Raw genomic sequence first — 24279 nt, 5'->3', positions numbered from 1 at the left:
CCTAACCTACAACATATGTTCCAAAGGATTTCATGAGCCTGAATAATTCAGCAAACCACAGGAGATGTGGATTGGATTTTTTTGGTGGTGGTCATGGGGCAATTTAGACAATGAACCTGAAACCATACTTCAGCTCGAAATTTAATTGCGGAACACCAGCCCCCCTCAAAAAAAGTTTCTTCAATAAATGCCACCAGAATTTCTATACTGTCACTTTTATACAGAAAGTAGGTAAGAATTTATGAGAAAAACCTGTTAGGAACATTTTTCAGAACTTAATCTGCATAGTGGTTTACCATATTGAGATATTTTTAATGTGTAAAGTCATTTCTACATCAGTATATAGCAGAACTTCTCCATTTTATTTCGCATAAGCACTTATAAGTCTTGCTGTACATGGACCAAAACACTTACACTAGTTTCACTTCTCATGTGATAATTTATTCAGTCTTAGTATCCATCATTATGTATTTTATAACTAATCTAATTGTCCTCCACTCTTTTACAATACAAGTAATTTTAGAACTCATATTAGATCTTAGCATACCTAGTGGTACAAAGAGTGTTCCTATTATGTTCTGTCTTGATTACATCCACAGCTTCAGAGCAGTCAAGTCTTTCATCAAGTATTTGCTAAGTGACTGTGATATTAAAGGACTTAAATTATGAAGTTTATAAAATGTTACCACAGCAGTGGATTAACTACAATCCAAAAGGAAGATATTCGAGTCTAGATTACATAATTACAATTCTTGTCCCACTACAAACATATAACAGATTAAACCTACTCTTTCATTTTTCCTCATTTAGCTTGCTTTATATTACTTTTTAAACTTATCTGTAAACAAAAGGCATAAATTTAAGACACCAGGGAAAATTTTCTTCCTCTTAATACTGGGAATCACATAGCACTGGGAACCACATTCAAAGAACAATCTAACTGGAAAACTGGAGTAATATACAGCTGCCAGCAATCTGTCTGAGGCCAGGAAACGTCAGGTTCACAAGGGAAATTAAAACTCAGAGTGTGGCTATCAACCATAGAATGTTACCTTTGAATTCTACATGAGAAAAAAGCTTGCTTATTTGGCAATATTGTTATTATAAAGTTATTCACGAGTAGTAATTGAATGTTTAATGGACTATCTTGGGAGGATTTTTTTGTTTCTAGATGTCGAAATCTTGGGATAATATCTCTAGGTAGTAATGATGTACAAGTAGGGAGCTATAGCTTATAAGGAAGATTTGTGGTTTTCCAAAAGTATTTTGTATTGATTGCAAGACAAGAAAAAGTCTTTCCTGTTCCTTGATTTATTCTCAAAGTCTATTCTTTTAAAAAAAAAGAAAAAAAATCCTGCTTGAGAATTTTCATTTCTTACAAAAATGTGCATAAGGAAGGATACTAATACAGATATCTATTACAAAGAGTATGACAGGTTTTTTAATCAATGGGTATTTTCCAGAAGCTAAACTGAAGTAAAATGTTAATGCTCTTTTTAATTGCAGCCAAGATTTCTTATAGGAAGCACTTCTTAATAGCATGGAGTGAGGAAGCAACTTCAGAATGAACATGTAAAATACTGCAGTGTTTGAGGGGAATTGGGATTAGTAACTGTCAGATTACAGAATGTGTGAAAAAAAACCAACTTCACGCTATTTTCTGAAACTTAAAAAAATCAGTTCTACAAATCAAGAACAACTAAAAAATTACGGTAACAGATTACAGTGTTTCTCACCTCTACTCTGGACAGCCCTAACAATGCAGTTGCAACTCGAACACTGCTGCTCTGCAGAGTCCCTGTGATCTTTCTTCTTTTGTATTCAATAGTTGACATCTGTTGTTGTGCAGCAATGGCCAGAGCCCGCTCTCTTGATTCATTGATCAATGGAATCCTCAGATTTTCTTCAAGAATCTGAGCAAAACCGCATTTCAAATACAAAACTGGCTGTACTGCACTTGGACCTGTTAAATAAAACAAACAAACCCCTGACATTGGTCAGCTACTAGTGTAACTGCATAGAGTTACAGGTTTTTTTAAAATCCCTAATCTCCAAAGAAAAACCAGAATACAAAATTCCTTTGATGTTTAGTTACATTGTATTACTCTAGTACATGCTGGTTACTCCAGCATTATTTTTAATCATAATGGAAAACTAAAAAATTAACTCAGACTGAAATGCAAATCAAAAGTTGCTTTTGATAGTTAATATAAAACCCTAGACTTTAGTGTTATTACTATTATGACAGTAATGAAAGTTTAAAAAAGTCTTTCTGGTACCTATGCAACACAGCTGCTCTTTTATCCCTCTAGGTGATGTTGCATCCCCTCTAAAAGAAGCCACCAGCAATTATTTTAAATAATAGCTGCACTGTTTCTGAAATAGGACTGACAGCAGTTTATCACTGGCTGATTGAAGACAAAAGTATTGGCTTGCCTGTCAAATCACAACACTGCATACAAAAGTCATGTGTTTTATCACAGAATCATTGAATGGTTTGGGTTGGAAGAGACGTTAGAGATCATCTGCTTCCAAACCCCCCTGCCATGGGCAGGGACACCCTCCACTAGACCACGTTGCCCAAAGCCCCATCCAACCTGGTCTTGAACACTTCCAGGGATGGGGCATCCACAGCTTCTCTGGGCAACCTGTTCCAGTGCCTCACCACCCTCACAGTAAAAAATTTCTTCATAATATCCAATCTAAATCAACCCTCCTTCAGCTTAAAGCTATTCCCCCTTGTCCTGTCACTCCATGCCCTTGTAAACAGTCCTTCTCCAGCTTTCTTTTAGGCCCCCTTTAGGTACTGGAAGGCTGCTATAAGGTCTCCTCAGAGAGAGAAAAGTTTTAGGTAATTTTAGGTAAAGATGACTTGTCGTGGTTCATCTGGCTATAACCTATATTCTGAAGTAGAAGAGAAATTATGAAAAAATAACAATACAAGAAAGTTGAAGAAGATAGCTAACAACCAGCTGCTGCTCTGAAGAGAATGGACTGGAAAGTATTAAAAGAAGTAATTGATAGTCACACTGTAATATCTTTCTTACACTTCACTATAAACTGCTTTTACCAGATGTATTTAATTAATTTTAACAAAAATGCATGGGAACTAAAGAATATTTGCTAAGGAGAATGATTTGCTCTATTTTACTCTTCTCCCTTCTATTCACTTTACCTTCTAATGTACTGCTAACATGCAAAACATTTGGACTATCCATGGGAAGCAATCCTGAAGGCAAAGGTATATCACCTGTTCCCTCTATCAGGTATATGAATTCTCCAATCTGAAACACAAGAACATACACATCCACATGATTCAGAAAGCTATTCATGCAGAACATAAGGTAAAATATTAAAACTAAACCCAAAGATATCCTAGTAATGCTTAAGATCTGACTTGTGAAATAATTTACATATTCAGGAGACCTATTATTTTAAAACTGTGTTTATATAAAAGAAAATTATCATTTCAAACCCTGCTATGATAATGAAGTACCTTTAATTAAGAATATTAAACCTGAACAGTCAAGAAATTTCAATGAATTGAATCCTTTCTTACTCCTCATATAATTTAACTGAATGAGGATACCCTGACCTGTAAACACAGCAATAAAGTGAATTCTAATTCTGTGGTATAGCCACACACATTTAAACATACACACAAGCTCACTTCATTGCTTTTCACTGTTAAGAACTTTTTTTAAAAAATGTCTACGTTCATTTTGTGCCGGTAACATTTCTCTAGAAAGCAAAAAAGAGCAGAAGTCAAGACAGGTTAGCATCATATACAAATTTTCAATTAAGAAGAAATAAAATTAACAAATCTTAATTATTTATCAAAAATAACATAAAACCTACAGAAGCTTGGAAGTAAACATAAACATGACCTAGAACAAAGGAAGATAGTAATCTGTTATAGAGTAAAGGATAAATTAATTAGCAGACAAATAACAACTTGAATCATAGATGAAACAAAAAAAATAAGGTTCAAATGAAAAACAGAAAGTTATTGTTTAGAAAAAGAAAACTCACTAAAAGTAGTTCAAATTATAAAGGCCAGAATTAAAAAATCCCAAGATACCTAAAATACGTACCTATATATCTATCTGAACTAGGCAAGAGATTTAGTAGATATTTTACTATTGCTCTGATAACTTCTTTTTGTTTATCACAAAATTTTTTTGACAACTTTAGCTTCTACTGATTGCAAGGAAAAGAATCAAATGCTGCTGCAACAACTTATATAATTTGCACAGAAGATCATCTCTTCATTTCCATAAACCACATTCTGTAAAACTCTGCCCTAAAAATGCATATTCTTTTATTCTTCATTCCAGATAAGAAGGCAATAATTTATTTATATAATTTAGTCCATCTGCCAACCAATGCAATGTTTTTCCTTTAATATTGGTCAATAACATAAGTCAAGCCTGCTTTTTATTTTTCCTTTATTCATAGTTTTGTCAGATATTTATGTTAAGGCTGAAAATATTGCAATTATGTTTCTGACCCAGCAGAAGGAATGCTATTCAACTTTGATGGCATTTTCTTCCCTTCCCTGATTCAAGAGTTCAGACAAATCTTCCCTGAGAAGGATTAAAGAAACCTACAGCAAAATTGGTTTCCCACACGCAAACTAATAGCCACTCCTGGGAACCAATTTAAACAGGAAATATTCCTGTTTGACACAGTGTTTTGCCTCCATAAGGACCATTAACAAGCTCACAGCATATACAACTAATTTCATGAAGGTACTGGTTGCTAGGATGCCATTCTACTATCAATTATTTTTCTTGTCATTGCTGACATCAGTATGCTTATAGGTAGGAACAAACTTCCCCGTTTCCCTTTTTGCTTTGAAGAATTCTTGCTTTTTGATCTCCCCAGAATGCAAATCCTGTTTTCTTTCTGCTGAGGTTTTTCCTGACGCTTTGGAACAGAATGGATATTTTACTGCATTTTGAGAGTTTAGCTGGTATCCCCACAGTTTTAATGCTTTGTATTTCCATTTTCCATCAGCTGCAAACAGGATAGCATCAACATTTTGTAGGGTTTACTGTTAACAAAAATAGCTAATAAAATAGCTGTTGAACTACCATTAGCTATTTATCTGATCCCATTGCTAACTGATATTTCAAAAGAATGTATAGCTACTGGGAATTTGCAGTTCTCCACACAAGTCAGTAATTAAGAACAACAGATAGTAAAGTGTTATCTTACTAAACCATATAATTTTATAGTAGACATTTCACTGTGAAACTCTGGACTGACACTCTTAAACTAAGACTTAATAAATTATTATCCTTGAAATCATGGGTTGTTCACATTTCAATTAGCTGCCAGAAACAAAGATATAGAGAAAAAGCAATCCAATAATTTTAACCAATATATTGCTTCTTCTCTGAAAATATCTATGCTAAAAATTTGATGAATGCCAGTTTCAATTTTTCTGAAAAGTATTCTTCAAATAAACATTGAAACAAATCCTTGAGAAATGTTATAAACAACTTGTGCTGTCATTTCAAACCTTAGAAGAGTTAACATACAGATAATTTCAAAACAATTTAAGCAACATAATTGAGTAGGCCGACAAAGCTGAATCAGTGCATCTTCTTGCTTTTATTACAGAGATATAGTTGATGTAATTACAGATAGGCTTCCTAGTCAGATTCAAGTCTAAGTAGTGTCCTGGTTTCAGCTGGGATAGAGTTAATTTTCCTCCTAGCAGCTGGTATAGCGCTGTGTTTTGGATTTAGGATGAGAATAATGTTGATAATACACTGATGTTTTGTTTGTTCTAGGCAATGTTTACACCAACCCAAGGACTTTCCAGCTTCTCACATCACCCCACCAGTGAGGAGGCTGGGGGTGCACAAGAAGCTGGAAGAGGACACAGCCAGGGCAGCTGACACCAACTGGCCAATGGGATGTTCCACACCATATGATGTCACGCTCAGTATATAACTTGGGGGAAGCTGTCTGGGGCTTTAGATCATGACTCAGGAACTAGCTGGGCATTGGTGGTCTGCTAGTGGAGAGGAATTGTGCTGTGTGTCACTCGTTCTGTATATTCTTTTATCATTATTAGTAGCGGTATTCTCTTCCTTTTCTGTCCTCTTAAACTGTCTTTACCTCAACCCACAAGTTTTACCTTTTTTTTTTCTGATTCTCTCCCCCATCCCACTGGGGGGGTGGGGAGTGAGTGAATGGCTGGGTGGTTGGTTTATCTGCCTGTCAGGTTTAACCACTAGTTAAAACACTAGTGATTTGAATCTCAATACCTTCTTCATTGATTGTAATGAAGAAGTAGTCTTACTCTGATTACTATGTTGGTCCATTTGTCAAAAATAGTAGGAAATGTAGGTAGGAAGAAATTACAGAAATGCTAAATTAAATTATTTATTATATACAGTGCAAGTCCATATTTGAATGATACAAGACTCATCATTGTATGAAGACATTTGATCATCATACAGCATGGTAGCTACAACTGTTTGTCAATTAGATAATGGTATGATTGAAATATTAAGCTATATACACAATATGTAAGTAAGCCAATTTCTTCCTCTCTTTTCTCTTGAACTAGTTAACAGTTTTAGCATCCCAAGTGTCCTAGGTCAGCTGAGTTACATAAGTTAAACATTGTATAAGAAAAAGTACTTCATTTGGTTCAGTTTGTATATCCTGCCACAGTTGCTCTATTAACTTTCTGCAAACTGTTCATAATCTTATGTACCCATCATGTCCCTTAACAATCTCTTTTTTAATTACAGGAATTTAATTTTTTTAAGTGTCTGCCTCTATAAAGAAACTGTTACATCCTTCTGATCATCCTTGCTATTCTCTCTTTCTCCCTATCTCTATTGTATTGTTTGCTGGGGTGACTACAACTGCACGCAATATTCAAGATGTGTACACCATAGTCTATAGAAAGGTATATTGAGGTTTCACATTTTGATATCTGTTTCTTTCCTAATAATTTCTCTTTTTGAATGATGATGAGCACTGGATTGATTTTTCATTGAACCATCCACAAAGATTGCTATCCCCTGATACGGAGACATTTATACAGCCTCTTTGGGGGTGATTCCCTACTGTCAAGAAGGCACAAGATCACTGTCTCACTGTAGGCTTTGACAGACTATCCCTCTTCTACCTCTCTGCTAATTTTCAAGAAACTCAAGTGAACTGTACACTCTTTAAGACTTTCAGCCATAAGGCTTGCTTTCTTAAAAAACTGGCCAGTGGTTTCTAATATTGAATAGGGTCAGATGATAGACAGGCTGCACTAGTCTTATTGCATTAGTCTTACTTTCCTTTAAAAGCAAGGAAAAAATTAAGTTGGCCAGGTGGCATAGCCAAAGTCCTGGTTAAACAATAAAAACAAACACCAAACATACAAACACTAAACACCAGCAGGAGTCTCTTGTTCCAGTAATGAAAAATATGGAAGCTGAGAACATGCAGGAGAAAAAGAATAAGTTGTTTAGTTTTGGATGTATTGCTACAAATCATGAAAATGTGGCAGAGAGAATGGTAGATGCATGTAATTGCACAGAGGGAAAGCTAAAACGCAAAGGTAGTATTATGAAAATAAGAAGCAGAATGCAAGCCTTGAGATCAATCACACATAAAAGAAGATTAGAAAAACAACAGTGCGTTGAAAAACATTGACAGCCAGAGACGAAACACAGCAGAGAGGTTAAAGAGGTGAGAAGATGGACTAAAGACACAGAAATAAGAAGATTGTGACCACTGAGATAAAGGATTACAGGGACAGCAAAGAAGCCGGAGTGCAAATTTTAAGTTTGAAAAGTTGGTCAAAAACAGGTCTTTGTAATTTGATGAAATCAATTTCAATTAAGTATATATGGCAAAACCCAGGCCACATGAGCCAAGAGAAACTGAAAAGTAATGGAGTCAGTATTCATGTACAATCTGTTCAAAAGTTTTACCTGCATTGGTGACAAGTACTGAATGGAATTTGGATTGGCAGAAAAATTAAAAAAGAGACAAAGCAAGGAAAATAATTATTATTCTGCTTTGACAGCTTATCCTAGATACAGTGATAAATACACAGAGAAGTACAGTACAGTAAAGACTTTATCCTTTCCCTGACTATATTTCATCCAAAAGCATTATTCTTGCTCCAACATCAAGACAAATTATTTAAATTCCATATTTGTTTTGAAGCTGAGTTGTCTAGAAAAGCCAGCAAAGTAACATTCCTTGCAGTATTACATTTGTTTGTAATGATTTTACAGTGAAAAGTAACTTGCAGCATTTCATATAATTCTAACTATGTGGAGATAAAAGGGCAGCAAACTTTGGTTTAAATTTCTTAGCTGAAACCTGTAATCCTATGTCAATCTCTGACCAACTCCTCAAGCAACATTTTCCTCCAGGAATTATAGGAATATTGTATATTAACCCAAAAAATGAAAAATAAAAGACGTTCATTTCCAAAAGTTAGCACATAGATCACATCTTTATAACTGCATATGCATGTAAAAAACCATTACTTTAAAATATGTGTATAACCAAGTTATATATGCATTTACCCTGTTCATATATAATTGGCAAACACATCCTGATTCTTAAGTGACTAGGCTATCACATGAGAATCATTCACAGAACATAGTTTCTAGTCTTACCAGTTCATTAACCAGAATGACAGTGCAGTAACGTTTTTCCAGATTAAAGGGAAGAAAGTGAATATCTAAGCCTGCAGAACTTCTCCCCTCCAAGAACAGTTTTTCCACTGGACTGAAGAACTCATGCAGGAGGCTGGATTGATCAGCTGTTAAAACAAGTTTAAATGGTTGTTTAGAAACAATAGCACAGGTTGTAAAATAATGTAGCTGCCTGAGTTTAAATATAAGGATACTGTATGCAGCCTCCTGTAGTAATCACTGTTTCAGGTACACTTGTAATCAGTAATTGATATTTACAGTTACACTTCTGTAAATATGTGGCAATATTGCATGCTGTATTATTTAAATACTTTTTGCTAGCTACTTGTGTTCTTATTCTGTGCACTGAAACAAAACCAGGGAAAACAGACAGTTCTCACTATTAAAAAAACTCTTTAAGGATGTACAGCCTATAAGCAAATGACGACTCCTGCCCAAAAGAAGAGTACAGTTTACTACTATTTAAACAAACAATCTTGCTCTCAGTGGCAGTAACCACATTATGTTATAGTCTGAAATCCTCCAGACTGGACAAGAACTAAATATTGGCAAGTCTGTTTTCTTTGCAACGCTTTCACAAAAGCATTATGCTGACAAAGTGCTTTCTTCTAAGACCCTAAGAATTCTAAGGTTGAACCTAGCAGGGTCTGACTGCTTTCTCACTGCGTGTTTTTCAGCTGCTGAGCATATTTTGATAATGCAGAATACTTTAGAACTGGACTTTCATTCAACTGTGGCTGGCTAACCTTCTGGGAAGTTCAACAGACTTAAGAATAGAAGTGAAAGTGCAGGCAACAAAAAGGAGGGTATATCACGTAATAAACCTATGCTGAACTCTGTCCAATTAAATAAAACTGATTAACCCCCCCCCAAAAAAAAACAATGACTTCGTGGAAACACAATAATATTTTACAAGAGGACAAAATTAATTTCATAAGGCCATTGTACACATTTTGCTCAAGTGGACTTTCAACAGTCTCAGAAAAGGCCGTAGTTCTAGATTCATACGTTTTGACAGAACTGTTGACTGACATTTCACAGGAAATAAGAGCAAGAAATGCACAATCCCTGTTGATGAGTATTCTCAAAAATAAACTAGGCAAACTGCAAAGGCTCCAATCAGAACTCCATGAAGCCAACCTATGGGCCCTTAAAAGAAGAAAAATAGATTTTTTTTTTTTTTTAATTGTGAAGTCATTAGGACTACAGTGAAACCTCAGAGATCCTTTCACTAAATTAAATATATCAGAATACAAACTATCCTATAAATAAGAGTTACTGAGAATACCCATAAATAATAATTACTGTAGATTTCAAAATCTTTCTTATGTAGATACTCTAATTTCTACTGTAGTGACACAAGAGGTATTGCACAGAGGTACTTACAGCAATTTAAGTTGTTGTCTTCATTTGGATCTTCAGTCAGTGCACCATCTTTATAATTTAATGTGTTATTTTCAGAACTAAAAGGAAAAAATAAAAATGAAAGCAATACACCAAAGCTGGACATTTCTATTAGTAATAGATAGCTTCTTTTCCCTTTTTATTAATAAATACTGGAAAAGTAAATGTTTTCAAATATAAAAACAACCACATTTTGGAACCATCTACCTACCAATAATGTTAAATACCACCTCTTCCACTTAAGTCAGTAGTCATATTTACAGCAGAGACAGAGCATACTACCCTCAATTAACCTGCATAATAACTCTGCGTAATAACTCATACAAGCAAAATTCCATGTTAAAAAAAAAATATATTTTGCAAGTCCAAAAGTACTCCTGCACTCCCGTACAATAACGCTTTTTGGGGAATTCAGTCCCAATTCTTCTCTTTATCATTTCAATATTCTATGGGGATAGGCAAAGAAGAATTGTTCCCTGGTACATCATGAAGTGGCAAAGCCTTGCTCTCACTTGTCATCCTTTCAGTCTTTCTAATTTTTCCCCAAAACCTACTGTATAGAAATACATCTAAATATCTGCAAACCAAATTCAGTTCAGATGCATTGTGCTTACTCTAGGACTTACGCTCATAGACCTTGTGGACATGTCTTTAGACTGCTGCTTCTTACAGAAACTGATTTGTAAAAGTAACAGTCTTTCCTTGCCTCTTATCAGAACACACTTCAGATGCTAGGTCTCCTCTTACCTAAACTTTTTTTTAAGCACCAATTTTTTTCTCTAGCTCTCTCTACCTTCTTTTGAGCTCAAAAGTCTCCTCTTTTTAAAGAAGAGGTAAGCATTCTGCTTTATATCCAGGTACCATCCTGAGAGCTAACTGAATCTATTAACTTTTATCTGCTTACCTAGGTGTCAAAATACCTTTAACACAACATTAACATTTAGAAACAACAAAAATAAAACATTTAAACTTTGATTATTTTTTAACATTAATTGTAATTCCTGGTATATACTTGTATGTTATAGAACATTAGATTTTTTTTTTTTTTTTTTTTTTGGTGATATACACCTTTAGGGAAACATTTTACATTTATTATCTTAATTAGAAAACATATCAGCAGCTCATATATGTAAAAAAAGGGAATTATCTAGTAACTGCAGGTTCTACCCTACTGCTTTGGAAAGTCTGTTTATGTCTCCAGCACTTTACTGGAAACCTTGGATATACTACCAGCCATTATGCCAGAAATTCATGGTTTAAAGTCTACTCTACTCTAAATTTCTAATACTATCTGGAAAGCAACTCTGTCGAGTGAAGGGGAAAATCAAATTGTAACTGCTCAGCAATGGTAATATGGGGCCAAGGCACAATCTGGCATGGAGGGCAAGAAGGCCCAACTGGCTGAAAGCAGGAATGCTGGAGACAGAACGACTCCCTGTAAGGGAGCAGTTTCCCTTGCTGAAGAGATAAGAAATGGCACAGCATCATCTTGTAGCAATGGATCATGGAATGCAAGTGCTCAGGAGCCGCTTTTGGTAGACAGACCTGGTGCTGGAGGATGAACCAAACACCCCATTAAGGTGCCTGATGCTGATGCCCAGAGGACTGCTGCTGCAGCAAGTGTATACAAGGAATCGGCTCGTCGCATCTTTGCGGACTCCTTGTAGAACTGCTTAAGGTGGTAGGTCTCTGCCCAATGCGCTTGTTCGTTAAATCTTTAAGCACAAATGTGTGTTTAATTTGACTCAAGGGCTACAATAAAAATTCCCCAACACCAGTCCAGCAAATGTCAAATAAAGCTAACAAATCCTGTTTTTTGTTTCCTTGCTTAGGCCTGGAGAAATACAGGAAACCCAACTCCAGTGTAGAGCTCCACTGATTTCAACAGAAGTATGCATTCATGCGGGTGCAACACTACCAAATCCTAAAGGAGGTTCAGGCCTTAATTGTTTTAATTTCCTTAAATATAACACTCTTTCAGCTTTTCCAATTAAAATGTTATTGGTTTTATTTCTCTTGTTGTTGTTATTTATTGTTCAGTGCAACTGCAGATTTCTGGCCTCGGAGACATTAGTATTTCACCATCTAAATGTAGTGATTGTAATGAATTATTCCTCTTTTCCCTTCTTCATCCACTTTATAAAATGTATTTTTACAAATAAAGAAAAAGTAAACTGTGGATCTTGGCTGGAAATGCACAAGAAGTTCATCACTTGGAAGTCTGCTTTTTCAATAGTAAAGGAAATGAGAGGTTCATTGCTTTATAAAGTCCTATATTTAACCCCTCCCAGACAGTAAAGTCAATAGAGCATTAATAAGAGATTTTTTTCCTTATTTTTTGTATTATTTCATTTATATTTATTCTTAAATGTAGAGATTTTAGTTACTGCATAGAATATTAACAATTATGAAGACTACGTTTTATAATCTGCAAGTCAACCATTTGAATAACTATGTAATGTAATATATCATTAGCTTTAAAAGATGTCTCATAATTTCTATTTGGAATGTAAAACAGTAATGTTTTGGGGTTTGTATTACTATACCTCAACAGTAAAAAATTCTCTGAATAATTCAGAAAAGTTTATCACTAAATGCAACTTTCTAATTTAAATATTTGAAATGAATACTTCTATTCTCAAGTTACATGCATTTTGGTAAAGTCTCTAAGGTACTTAAATAATCTCACTATCCACTGGGATTTCAAATGATGACGTACACACTAGACCACACAGGATTTGGCATCCTTCTCCCTTCTATTCATGAGTATATGTAACTCACAAGGGACAGATAAATGTTTTAATCTATAATGTATTATAAATATATATATCATTCAAAACAGCTTCCTGCATGTTGTGTCTATAGATTTTTAAATAAAAATCTAATTTTGTAAATTAAAGCTTAAAAATATCAGGCAAGTTGTTATTTATTTATTTAGGTTTTTTTTAGTCAGACAACCACATTGTAATGGTAAAGAAACACATCACAACACATCTTATTATAAAACCAGAGTGACTTTATACCTAACCTAACCAAGCCCCAGGACAGCAGTATGTTTATGAAATCTAACATGAAATCTACTTCTTTTGTTATTTAAGATAAGATATCCCTTTTTTAAACAAATGAGATCAGTAAGGCTAAGTAAAACATGGATTTTACACTAATCCTAATAATTGTTAAGAGTGATCCAAATTCAATCCAGTAAGTGTAAGATCCAGATTTAAAGCATCAGGGGGAAAAACAAACAAACAAACAAACAAACAAACAAACAAAACCCAGAAAAAACTCAAAACATGGGAATCCCACAATTCTGTATACTAGGGATTCACAAACTGCAGCAAATCGATAGTACACAAATTATTTAAAACTTGTGATCCATGATTACCTGGTGTAAATAATTTCTCTTATTTATAGTGCTGATTTCCAAACAGACTGAATTTGGCATCTTACATTTGCCATTCTTAAAATCTTTGTCTTTTTAATATTGGAGTGGAAAATAATTACCTAAAATAGGTTTTCTCTAAAATATTCCTTAGATTTTTTCTTTTTCTCTTTTTTTTTTTTCACAAGCATTATTACACAAGAAAAAAAACCACTTGAAATTTACTTTTGTACACATGGTTTACAACGTTTCTGCTCACAGAATAAATATAAACTGGGACATAATTTTCCACAATTTTCAGTACAAAGGCTAATTTTACTCTTGGCTCTTTGAGTAAGTATTGGGAATTTACACCATACAATGAGGAATTAGAGATGTAAAATCCCCATGTTAATATGTAGTTCATGGTCTTGCTATGAAGCATTAAATCCCGTAAAAGAAGCTCTTCAAGCAATTTCTACTACAAGTAATTCTCTTCTTGTTTCACTTAAGTTAGTTCACATACAAAGTTCATTTCCACAAGGTCATAGCCTTGAAAAGAAGGAATGAGAAAGTCTGGGAACAGCAAAGCTTATTCCTCTGTACCCCTTTCACACCAAGGCTGCAGGAATGATCTGTATTCACTAACAGTGCAGTTAATCATTCACAAGGAACCTAATGCAATCAAGGATCTGTCCAAGAAAGGAGTGAAGGGGATGAACCTTAACCTGAACACCTTAACCCTGTTCAAGACAATATTGCTTTTCAAGTGTATTTGAAAAGAACAGATATACTTGAAAAAACAACTTACAACAAAATCTTTGCTTATTCTCACCCTCCCAAAGCAAATTGTGCTTCTTACCATTTTATTTCCTTGATATTACTTCATAGGGTTTTTTCTATCTTTCTTCACAAACAATTTCTACCAGTGTTGACAGGAGTTAAGACTGTGCAGTTACATTTATGGAAGGAGAGTTTTGTTTAATTTACAGCAAGCACAGAGCTCATAGATGCTCAAAACTATACTGTAATCTATCTCAAAAAAATACTGCAAGTAGAGTTTCAGCTCTAAACTCAGGTTTAATATTATCCACACATAAAAGTCATTCTCCCCAAGCAGTAAAATTTGATGAACCAGCTTACAGCAAACAATTATTACCTACAGCATTTGATAGCTATTGGGTCTCTCTTAAAATAAATAGTTAATCTTGCTGGGCTAAGAAAAAAAATCACGACCTTAAATAAATGGACTTGTAAAATTCTCAGAATATGTTACCCTAGAGATTCATTTTAATGCCTATACTTAAAGACCATTTTTCAGAAAGGAAAATGATCTCTGAGATATGTGAGTAAAACATGCTATTTATTCTGTACTTACAAATAAGTCTTTCACATAAAAATACAAAAATACAAATTTTATATAAAATGTCATCTCAGTGCTTTATCTTTGAATCAGAACGTCAAGTCATGATTGCAAAAACAGACACTATAGCAGAATCATTATAAAAATAAAGAATTGCTCAAAAGCTGCATGAAAAAATGGTAACATAATAAGCATATTACATGGAAATACATTACACATTGAGAACATACAGAGTACAACATATTTCTTCACTGGAGTGAGATATACATCGAGTAAGTCCTATTTTCAGAGTTGAATGACAGAGAAAGTCATTCCATTGATTTGACATGGTATTGAATGTCTCTTTCTGTAAATTTATTCTCACCCCAGTGAACAAAACACCTGCAGATAACTGAAGGGAAAGGGAAATAAAACTGTATTATGGAAGACATGTACATTGTGTCTCCTTCTTCCATAAAAAAAGAAGAAATAGCATCTCATGCAATAATAAAAACAAAACAAATATAGTTAGGATCAGGAAGGTATAAGAAGCGTGGTTATACTCTCAGTCTGGCTCAATACATCCCCTTTCAATACACAGAGAAATAAGGAAATGGATTAGGTAGAATAGCTTAACGTTGCCATAAAATAAGTCTACACAGACAGTTTGCTGCACCTGGGTCAGAGCAGTCCCCAATATCAATACATACTGGGGGATTAATGCCTTGGGAGCAGCGCTGCGGCGGAGGACTTGGCAATATTGGCACACAAAAAATTAGGTATGATCTGGCAATGTGCGCACACAACCCAGAACCTGTCATGTCCTGGGCTACATAAAAAGAAGCATGGCCGGCAGGTCAAGGGAGGTGATTCTGCCCCTCTAATCTGTTCTAGTGAGAATCCCCTGGAGTGCTGCATTCAGCTCTGGCATCTCCAGCACAAGACAGACATGGAGCTGTTGGAGCAGGTCCAGAGGAGGACCATGAGTATGATCAGAGGGCTGGAGCACCTCTCCTGTGAAGACTGGCTGAGAGAGTTGGAGTTGTTCAGCCTGGAGAAGAGAAGGTTCCGGGGAGACCTTATTCTGGCATTTTAGAGGGTTTATAAGATGGAGGAGACTTTATACCAAGGCCTGTAGTGATTGGACAAGGGGTAACAGTTTTAAACTAAAAGAGAGTAGATTTAGATTAGATATCAGGAAGAAATTTTTTACGATGAGGTGGTGAGACAAGGTAACAGGTTGTCCAGAGAAGTTGTGGATGTCCTATCATTTGAAGCGTTCAATGTCAGGTTGGATGGGACTTTGGGCAACCTGGTCTAGTGGAGGGTGTCCCTGTCCATGGCAGGGGAGTTGAAACAAAATGATCTTTAAAGGTTTTTTTCCAACCCAAACAATTCCATGATTGGTATTAAGCCTACAGTAGTGTCCTATCACACCTTATGCACCAATCATTCTTTTCCATATTAACATGGAAGTCTATTGTATGAAAAATAGCACTGCTGATGAACTCAAGACAAGCTCCAGCAACAAGCTTATGCATGTGCTGTGGAGACACAACGGCAAAGGATCAGCAGTCTACTTGTGAGACTAAGTACATTCTATCACACTGTGGAACAGGTCTCTAAGTCTAGTAATTCAAGTATTACAAGTGATTCAGTTTAACAGGGGGAATGGTGACCAAGCAACTTCACAAACTGCCTCTCATTTGTTTTGGTTTTCGTTCAGAAAACAAACTTGTCCCTTCCAAAGCAAGGTTATTTTACTGTGCATTACATGAACAAAAAGTTCTGCGAGAATAAGTTACAGGTGAAGGTTGGTTTAGGAGAGCACTTCTCAATTGTTTGCTAAAAAGACCTGGTTGAGACAGAAAATGGCAGATGTGAATACTTCCAATTCTTTCTTGCCATGGTTTAGCCTAACCAGTTCAAACTTGTACTGCAAATTACTTACATACCTGTGCACCAGTGAGAAACAGTTTAGTTGCTGTCACCTCTGAGTTGCCATTTACCTCTTCCTATATAGCACCATGTCCTGGTTTTGGCTGAAATAATTCTCTTTCTAGTAGCTGGTATAGTGCTGCATTTTGCATCACTTGTTTTTATTATTATTATTATTATCATCATCATCACCATCACCATTATCATCTTCCTTTGTTATCCTATTAAACTGTCTATCTCAATCCACTAAGTTTTTTTCCATTCTTCTCCCCATCCCCTTCCAGGAGGGGGAGGGGTGAGTGGGCAGCTGCATGGTGCTTAGCTGCTGGCTGAGGCAAAACCATGGCACAACACAAAGAGACTGAGTTTCCCATGTTATATCAGGTATGCCAAAAATCGAGATCAAAAGCAAAATCATCTATGCAGTCAACATAGATAGTTCGCATACATCATGTCGTCATAGCTATACATGTGCAATAGTGTGCCTTTACTCTTCAGTCCAGTGTCCAAACAAGCTAAGAACTCTGTTTTCCATCCAACAGATTCTCAGAAAAGGAAAATTACTTTGCTTTCTGTATTTGGAGCAGAATTTACTAGATGATCTTTTAAGTCACTTCCAGTTCCAGATTTTACATATTACTGAGGCAAAAAAGAAAACTAAAGTGTGCCAGGCACCATGGGGAAATCTTAAATCCAGATAACAGCAACTTCATCAATGAACTTTAGAAGACAGAAGCAAGCTAATGCTTTATTAGAGAGGGAGAAAGGATACAAGGAACTGCTTATGAATGCACTGAAAATACTGAAACATTTGAATGCAAAAAATCACATCTAAGATATTGCCAGTTTCCACACTCGGTAGGACAGTTTGTGATCTCAGAACAAACACTAGGACAGAAAGTAAACCAGGAGCTGCCCAAAAGAGGTAGTATGGGTGACATAAATATAGATCAATTTCTAATTTCAAATATTAATCAGAATTGTGATGACTCCTGATAGTGTATTTCTAAACAATATTTTCTGAAACAACAGGTATTAATGCTGTATCTTATAGCCTATATTACACAGAGACACAATGGAGCCTTTTAGACCTTCATTTGTTCTTTATCCTATCAGTAAATACAAGTATTCTGTTTAATGTAATTCCCTCCTTGACACATGAAACTGCTTAGAATAAAAAGAACAAAATTCAGAAAATTTAAAAAATTTTGAATTCCTGGTATTATCTCTGGTTAAAAAATAATTAATTAATTAATTAATTAACATTAAGATGCTATATACAATATTCTGCAAAGCAGTGAAGTATGGGGCAGATCTGTCGTTATCTCAACCCTTCATGCCCCACGTTGGGCGCCAAAAAGGACTGTCGTGGTTTTACCCCAGCCGGCAGCTGAGCACCACGCAGCCGCTCGTTCACTCCCCCCAGTGGGATGGAGAGGAGAATGGGAAGGAAAAGACAGGACCTGGTGGGTTGGTATAAGGACAGTTTACTTGGATAGCAAAGGGAGAGGGGAAGACAAAACAAAACAAAACAGTACTTAACAGAGTATACGAAACTGGTGATACAGAATGCAGTTTCTCACCCGAGGACCCTACAACTCAGACTGCACGCTCAGACCTGTCCCAAAACTGGACTGTCCCCGAGCCACGCGTCCTGGACCTGCTACCGCCCCTCCCTGGCTAGCCCCCCTTTTATGCTGAGCATGATGTCACATGGTATGGAATACCCCCTTTGGCTAGTTTGGGTCACCTGTACTGCCTATGTCCCCTCCCAACTCCTTGTGCACCCCCAGCCGTCCCACTGGCAAGGCGGTGCGAGAAGCAGAAAAGGCCTTGGCTCTGTGGAAGCACTGCTCAACAACAGGTCCACATAACAAAAACATCTCTATATTATCAACGTTGTTTCCAGCACAAATCCAAAACATAGCCCCACACTAGCTTTTGTTGAAAAAAAAAAAAAGAACCCTCTCAGCTGAAACCAGGACAGCTTGACTTGAAATTCATTAATTAATGGTTCCTTTGCTGTTTTAGAATGAGGTTTTACTGATGTAAAAATATTTATCCACATTCACGTTTTTTTGCAAATCAGTCTGTGCAATCATGAGCCATCCTTATGATTCATGGACACTGTAATGCATAATCTAAACTGCTTAGTCATAGAATAGGACTATTAGTGAATCATTAGTATACCTTTACCACTTCCTGGTTATACAGAAGGAAATCTATGAAGGAAAAGTTAGCTATTAAATGTAACCTTGAACTTTTACTGTCATTCAATACTTTTTTTTTTAATAGACATCAGTCAAAATGCCAACATGCCTGAAAACTATTTATGGGTAGTTTTATATTAGAATTCCTGGGCCATGTGGCATGCAGCTCTCCACCTGGTTCCCCTTCTCCCACAGGGAGTAGACCATGCAGGCACATGTAGGCCAAGGATAATAACTGAAGTGTCAAGGGCTTGGAAAAGTATAGAAAAGTGCATAACTTGAAAAAATCCAGGCAACTGTATCACAGTATACTTAAAAGAAAAATTATGCCAACTGGATGAAATTAAAAACACTATCCTCACCAAAATCAGCGCCCCATGGACAAAGGGGTCTTGCCCACAACCAATGAAAGGCACCCTGCCTCAGACATGGGCTACCATTGGATTTTTTAGCTTAGACAGCACTGTGTCCCAGTAAGGACATAGTTTGTCTGGGCTCTAGCTTCAGATTGGGATATCTTTCCAGTCACAGTATGATGAGCCCATGCCACAATGACAAAAGGATTGGTCTCCTCTTTGGTATGAATGACATAATTTTGGGTACCTGTGATACTCCCAGAGCGGAAAGGTGGTAGGTAAGAAGGCTACCTGCCAGGTAAATCTTGTTACAGTGAGGTTTAAAGTGGTGTGTCTGACACAGCTGGGGGCATAGTATGAGGACACAGAAGGAACTATGAGACTGAGGAGACCCACTTGGACCTGCACAGATGATTAAGTTAGGATCAAAGCATGCAAATGACATCAATCACATAGACACAATTACTTAGAGTATAAGCACCGATTTTATGGTAGTTTTATGCTTATGGAGCACTTAGAGCAATGGGCTCCCATTTTGTAGAAGGCATTTTCTGGATTTATCAAAAGAATAAAAATGATTGCAGGTACAATCTTCTACTGATCAGTTATGAATTGCACACATACTAATTTTTAACACAATATCAGATGTTTGTTATATTCCATTCAAGAAAAAAATCTTCTTAAAAAGTGCACCTAAGTGGCTTCTAGTACCACAGACAACAGAAAACTAAAATTATAGCAAATCAATACTGAAGGTTTCTAAAGACTTAAGATGCCCTCAAATCAATTTCAGTAAGAGTGAGGCCTGGATGTATGACTAAAATTACACTTTTCAGACTGATTTATTTCCTACTGGTAAATTAAGCTGAAATATGCAGGATGATGAAAAATCCTTTTCTAATTCAAAAGCTTCTGATACCTCTAAGTACAATATAAAGGTAAAATCTGCAGAAATTGATGGAGTTACCAGAGTGGCTCTTTCTTCCTTTCTTTGTAAGAGGCCTTGGACAGTAGTTTTAGAAAATCACTGTTTTGTCCTAAGAGAATTTTTAGTAAGAGTTCTACAGTTTGCCAGTTTATTTCTTCTCTTGCTTAAACTGAAGATGGAGCCCTTTACTCTGGCATATGTTAATGGTATTTGAGTTCTAAATGTTATCTATTTACCTCATCAGAATTGATAGCATAGGCGATATGAGCATTGAATCTTTATTACATCCCAATTTGAGTTACATTCAGAAAAGACCAAGTGTCTTTTTGGCAAAAAATATGAACAGAAGAAACATCTAATCAAAGCAGTCCAACATTTGTTTAGTAGGCTGAGAGTTTGAAGATCTTATCAGAGTAAGTGATAGCTACCACCAGACTCTTTTTTTCTACCATGTATTACATGAAATAGTCATGGCTATTTTGCCTTAGATACAGGTCTTCCTACACATATCTGCAGGTTTTGGATGAAAATCATTCTGCTGATGTTGGCTGCACATTTCAGAACAAAAAAATCATTAATCACTGGAGGTTCACCTGTTGTAGCACACCTGATAAGCGTAGCTTAGCTGTAAGTGCACAAAGCACACAGGACACTGACAATCAGTGCAGTCCGCAGAACACAAATGAGGGACAGAATGGCATTGAATGCATTCACCTAAAATGTCTATGTAATGGTGTTCTGATGGCTATAGTATTCTTTCTTGATAGTATTTCTGGGCTGGAGTGTTTTTCAAATTGTATTGAAAGGGCTGCTGATGGTATATTTTCAAAGCTAGATCCTGCCTCTATGAGAAGAAACCTGACTGGTCACACTTCAGTTATCTTTCCTGTAAGCTGACTTCTTACTTCTGTTGGGGTTTTATTTGCTACTACTAATACTCTTCCAACTGATGATTATAAATACTGCTTTATGAAAAATAATTATTAAACATGGTTGAGTGACAGAAGACTAGAGAAATGGATCTCTCTAAATACATTGCCCAATATATGAATGCAAAATCTATCATCAAAAAAGACTTAGAATTAACACTTTCAGTCTATGACTTATTAATTCTTAATATCTGGCAAGTTCCAAAATTGTTTCAGATATTTGTGGTAATTCTTTCTTTGTGCTGGGCCACTTCTACAGTGCCACACATTTTTGTTCTCAAACCTTTTTGATTGTCTCTTTCTTCTTTAATCTTGACTCTCAGTGATTCTGATTTCCATCTCACCTCTTCAAAGATTTCTGCCTGTTCATCTAAGCTTATTGGTATTTATCTCACTAAGAATTAAAGAGTGAATGTAGAAATACCTTATTTCAGATCATAAGTCTTATGCATAGATCTTTTTTATATCTCTCCTTGACTCCCATTTCAATTACTCTGTTTTTTATTCCTTGCCATTTTATTATCTTTACCACACTTACTTTGAACTCTCCTTCTCCTTCCAGATTTCCAATTGTGTTGGTTTTGCGTGGCAAGGTTTTGGTAGTGGGGGGGGGGGCTACAGAGGTGGCTTCTGTGAGAAGCTGCTAGAAGCTTCCCCTGTGTCTGACAGAGCCAATGCCAGCCGGCTCCAAGACAGACCCGCCGCTGGCCAAGGCCAAGCCAATCAGCGCCTCTGTGATAACATATTTAAGAAAGACAAAAACAGTTAGAGAGTGCTTTTTGCAGCCAGAGAGAGGAGTGAGAAGATGTAAGAACATCTGCAGACACCAAGGTCAGTGCAGAAGGAGGGGCAGGAGGTGCTCCAGGCACCGGAGCAAGATTCCCCTGCAGCCCGTGGTGAAGACCATGGTGAAGCAGGCTGTCCCCCTGCAGCCCATGGAGGGAGGATGAGGGGGTGTAGCGATTCCACCTGCAGCCCGTGGAGGACCCCACGCCGGAGCAGGTGGAGACACCTGAAGGAGGCTGTGGCCCCGTGGGAAGCCCGCGCTGGAGCAAGCTCCTGGCAGGACCTGTGGATCCGTGGAGAGAGGAGCCCACGCCAGAGCAGGTTTGCTGGCAGGACTTGTGACCTCGTGGGGGACCCACGCTGGAGCAGTTTGCTCCTGAAGGTCTGCACCCTGTGGAGGAGACTCACGTTGGAGAAGGTCGTGAAGGACTGTCTCCCGTGAGAGGGACCCCACGCTGGAGCAGGGGAACAATGAGTCCTCCCCCTGAGGATGAAGAAGCGGCAGAAACACCGTGTGATGAACTGACCGTAACCCCCATTCCCCGTCCCCCTGTGCCGCTGAGGGAGCCGGAGGTTGAAGCTGGGAGTGAAGTTGAGCCCGGGAAGATGGGAGGGGTGGGGGGAGGTGTTTTAAGATTTGGTTTTATTTCTCATTCCTCTACTCTGTTTTGCTTAGTAATAAATAAGATGAATTCCCTCTCTAAGTTCGGTCTGTTTTGCTCGTGATGATAATTAGAGAATGATCTCTCCCTGTCCTTATCTCGACCCGTAAGTTTTTTTTTCATTGTACCTTTTCTCCCCTGTTTAACGAAAGAGGGGAGTGATAGAGCGGCTCTGGTGGGCACCTGGCCTTCAGCCAGGGTCAACCCATCACACCAATGTTAGAAAATCTGTTCATTGTTAGTTAAGCAATAATGTCTAGATACAAAATTATATTAACTTATATCAATATGTCTGCACTATTAACCTCTTATTCTATTTTTTGCATCTCCAGGAGCCTACTGAACCTGTAACATTTCACACTTCAGCACAATTAGAATTCTATAGACTGCCTATTTATTAATAAAAATTTGACCTTACTGTTGCACCTTCAAATATTTCTACCTTCTTTATTCCAAAAATCAGAATTAATCCTATTGTAGTGAACTGGAACTAGTTTTCAGCATTTCAGTCACCTAAGTCACCATGGTGGCCCCTATCCCAGCATCAATAGTTCTCTTCTCAGTCCTACTTTCTCTAGCACTTTTTCCAAATGGCATATTACACCCATTTTTATCTTTTACACCATATTAATATTTTCTCCACTGTTTGAGTGAGTAAGTTATCGGTAAAGTGGTTTTAAAATGTTACGTAATTCTACGATATTTCCATGTCCTAACCTATAATTCTTTACAACAGGTATACACACAGCTGTAAAAAAAGATGTAATACTCACAGAATAGTATAACTTAATATATTATAATTAGCAATTGCCATTTAGAACTCACCTGAACATTTGCTCTTGCTTTACTTGCCTGGCTTGATATAATTCTTCTGGCTGCGTTAAGTAACTTGTGGATTCCAGCAAAATGACCCTGGAGTATGGCAAGTACACATAATCACCACATTTTTAACTTGCAGAATGAAGACAAAACTCAGTTTATTCTAACCTTTAAATGAAGACCTGTTAAAGAATCTTATTATTTTTGATTGGGGATACTTTAAAAGAACTCTTAAAAAAAGATTTAAATAGATTTTTTAAAAACTATTTAATAATTTATTAATTCTTTATCTAATAACTTAAAACATTTTGCACAATTAAGGCATGTAATTTTTAAAGTTCATGTAAGCATGCAAAATCTTGAGACATTTATTCAAGGGATAATGGCAAGTATCATCAAATACTACCTTATCAATACCATAGGTTGATTTGTAAACAAAGGGATGGTCTACGGCCATGTCATGACATGCAGACCAATTTTTAATTTTATTTTCAAAAAATTAAAAAAAAAAAATTGAAACCAGAAAAATACTCGTTTCAATATTAAAACAAATTATATATATACTTTAATTGGAAATAATTTTCTGATATATAATTTATACTATGATCTGTACTAAACTAAATGATTGAATAATTGAGTCATTTACATTTGAATAAAAAAGCTCAGGTAGATTTATTTTGCTTTTGTAAATAATTAATCTATTAAGACAGAGTAACTTGTGATTTCCCTGACAAACCACAAGCAACTGCTTCAGTTTAGTTTTTCCTAGAAGATTCTGATCTTCTTTTCTTTTATGTACAATAAATTGTGCATACATTATTTCCATTCTAGGTATTGGATAACCCATTGAC

General features: G+C 36.4%; 1 protein-coding gene across 1 annotated transcript in view; it reads right to left on the bottom strand.

Annotated features, from left to right (window-relative positions):
* Positions 1-24279, bottom strand: part of CFAP47 (cilia and flagella associated protein 47) — a 360776-nt gene that overhangs the window by 203967 nt on the left and 132530 nt on the right. The window contains exons 40-44 of the mRNA XM_075774464.1: positions 23435-23521; positions 10080-10156; positions 8655-8800; positions 3176-3284; positions 1737-1963 (exon numbers count right to left, since the gene is read on the bottom strand). Of these exons, the coding sequence (XP_075630579.1) occupies positions 1737-1963; positions 3176-3284; positions 8655-8800; positions 10080-10156; positions 23435-23521 (646 nt within the window). The remainder of the gene's footprint in view (positions 1-1736; positions 1964-3175; positions 3285-8654; positions 8801-10079; positions 10157-23434; positions 23522-24279) is intronic.

The sequence above is a fragment of the Balearica regulorum genome, chromosome 1 (assembly GCF_011004875.1).
Source record: "Balearica regulorum gibbericeps isolate bBalReg1 chromosome 1, bBalReg1.pri, whole genome shotgun sequence".
In the NCBI taxonomy this organism is placed as follows: domain Eukaryota; kingdom Metazoa; phylum Chordata; class Aves; order Gruiformes; family Gruidae; genus Balearica; species Balearica regulorum.
This window is presented reverse-complemented; position numbering and strand designations above follow the sequence as displayed.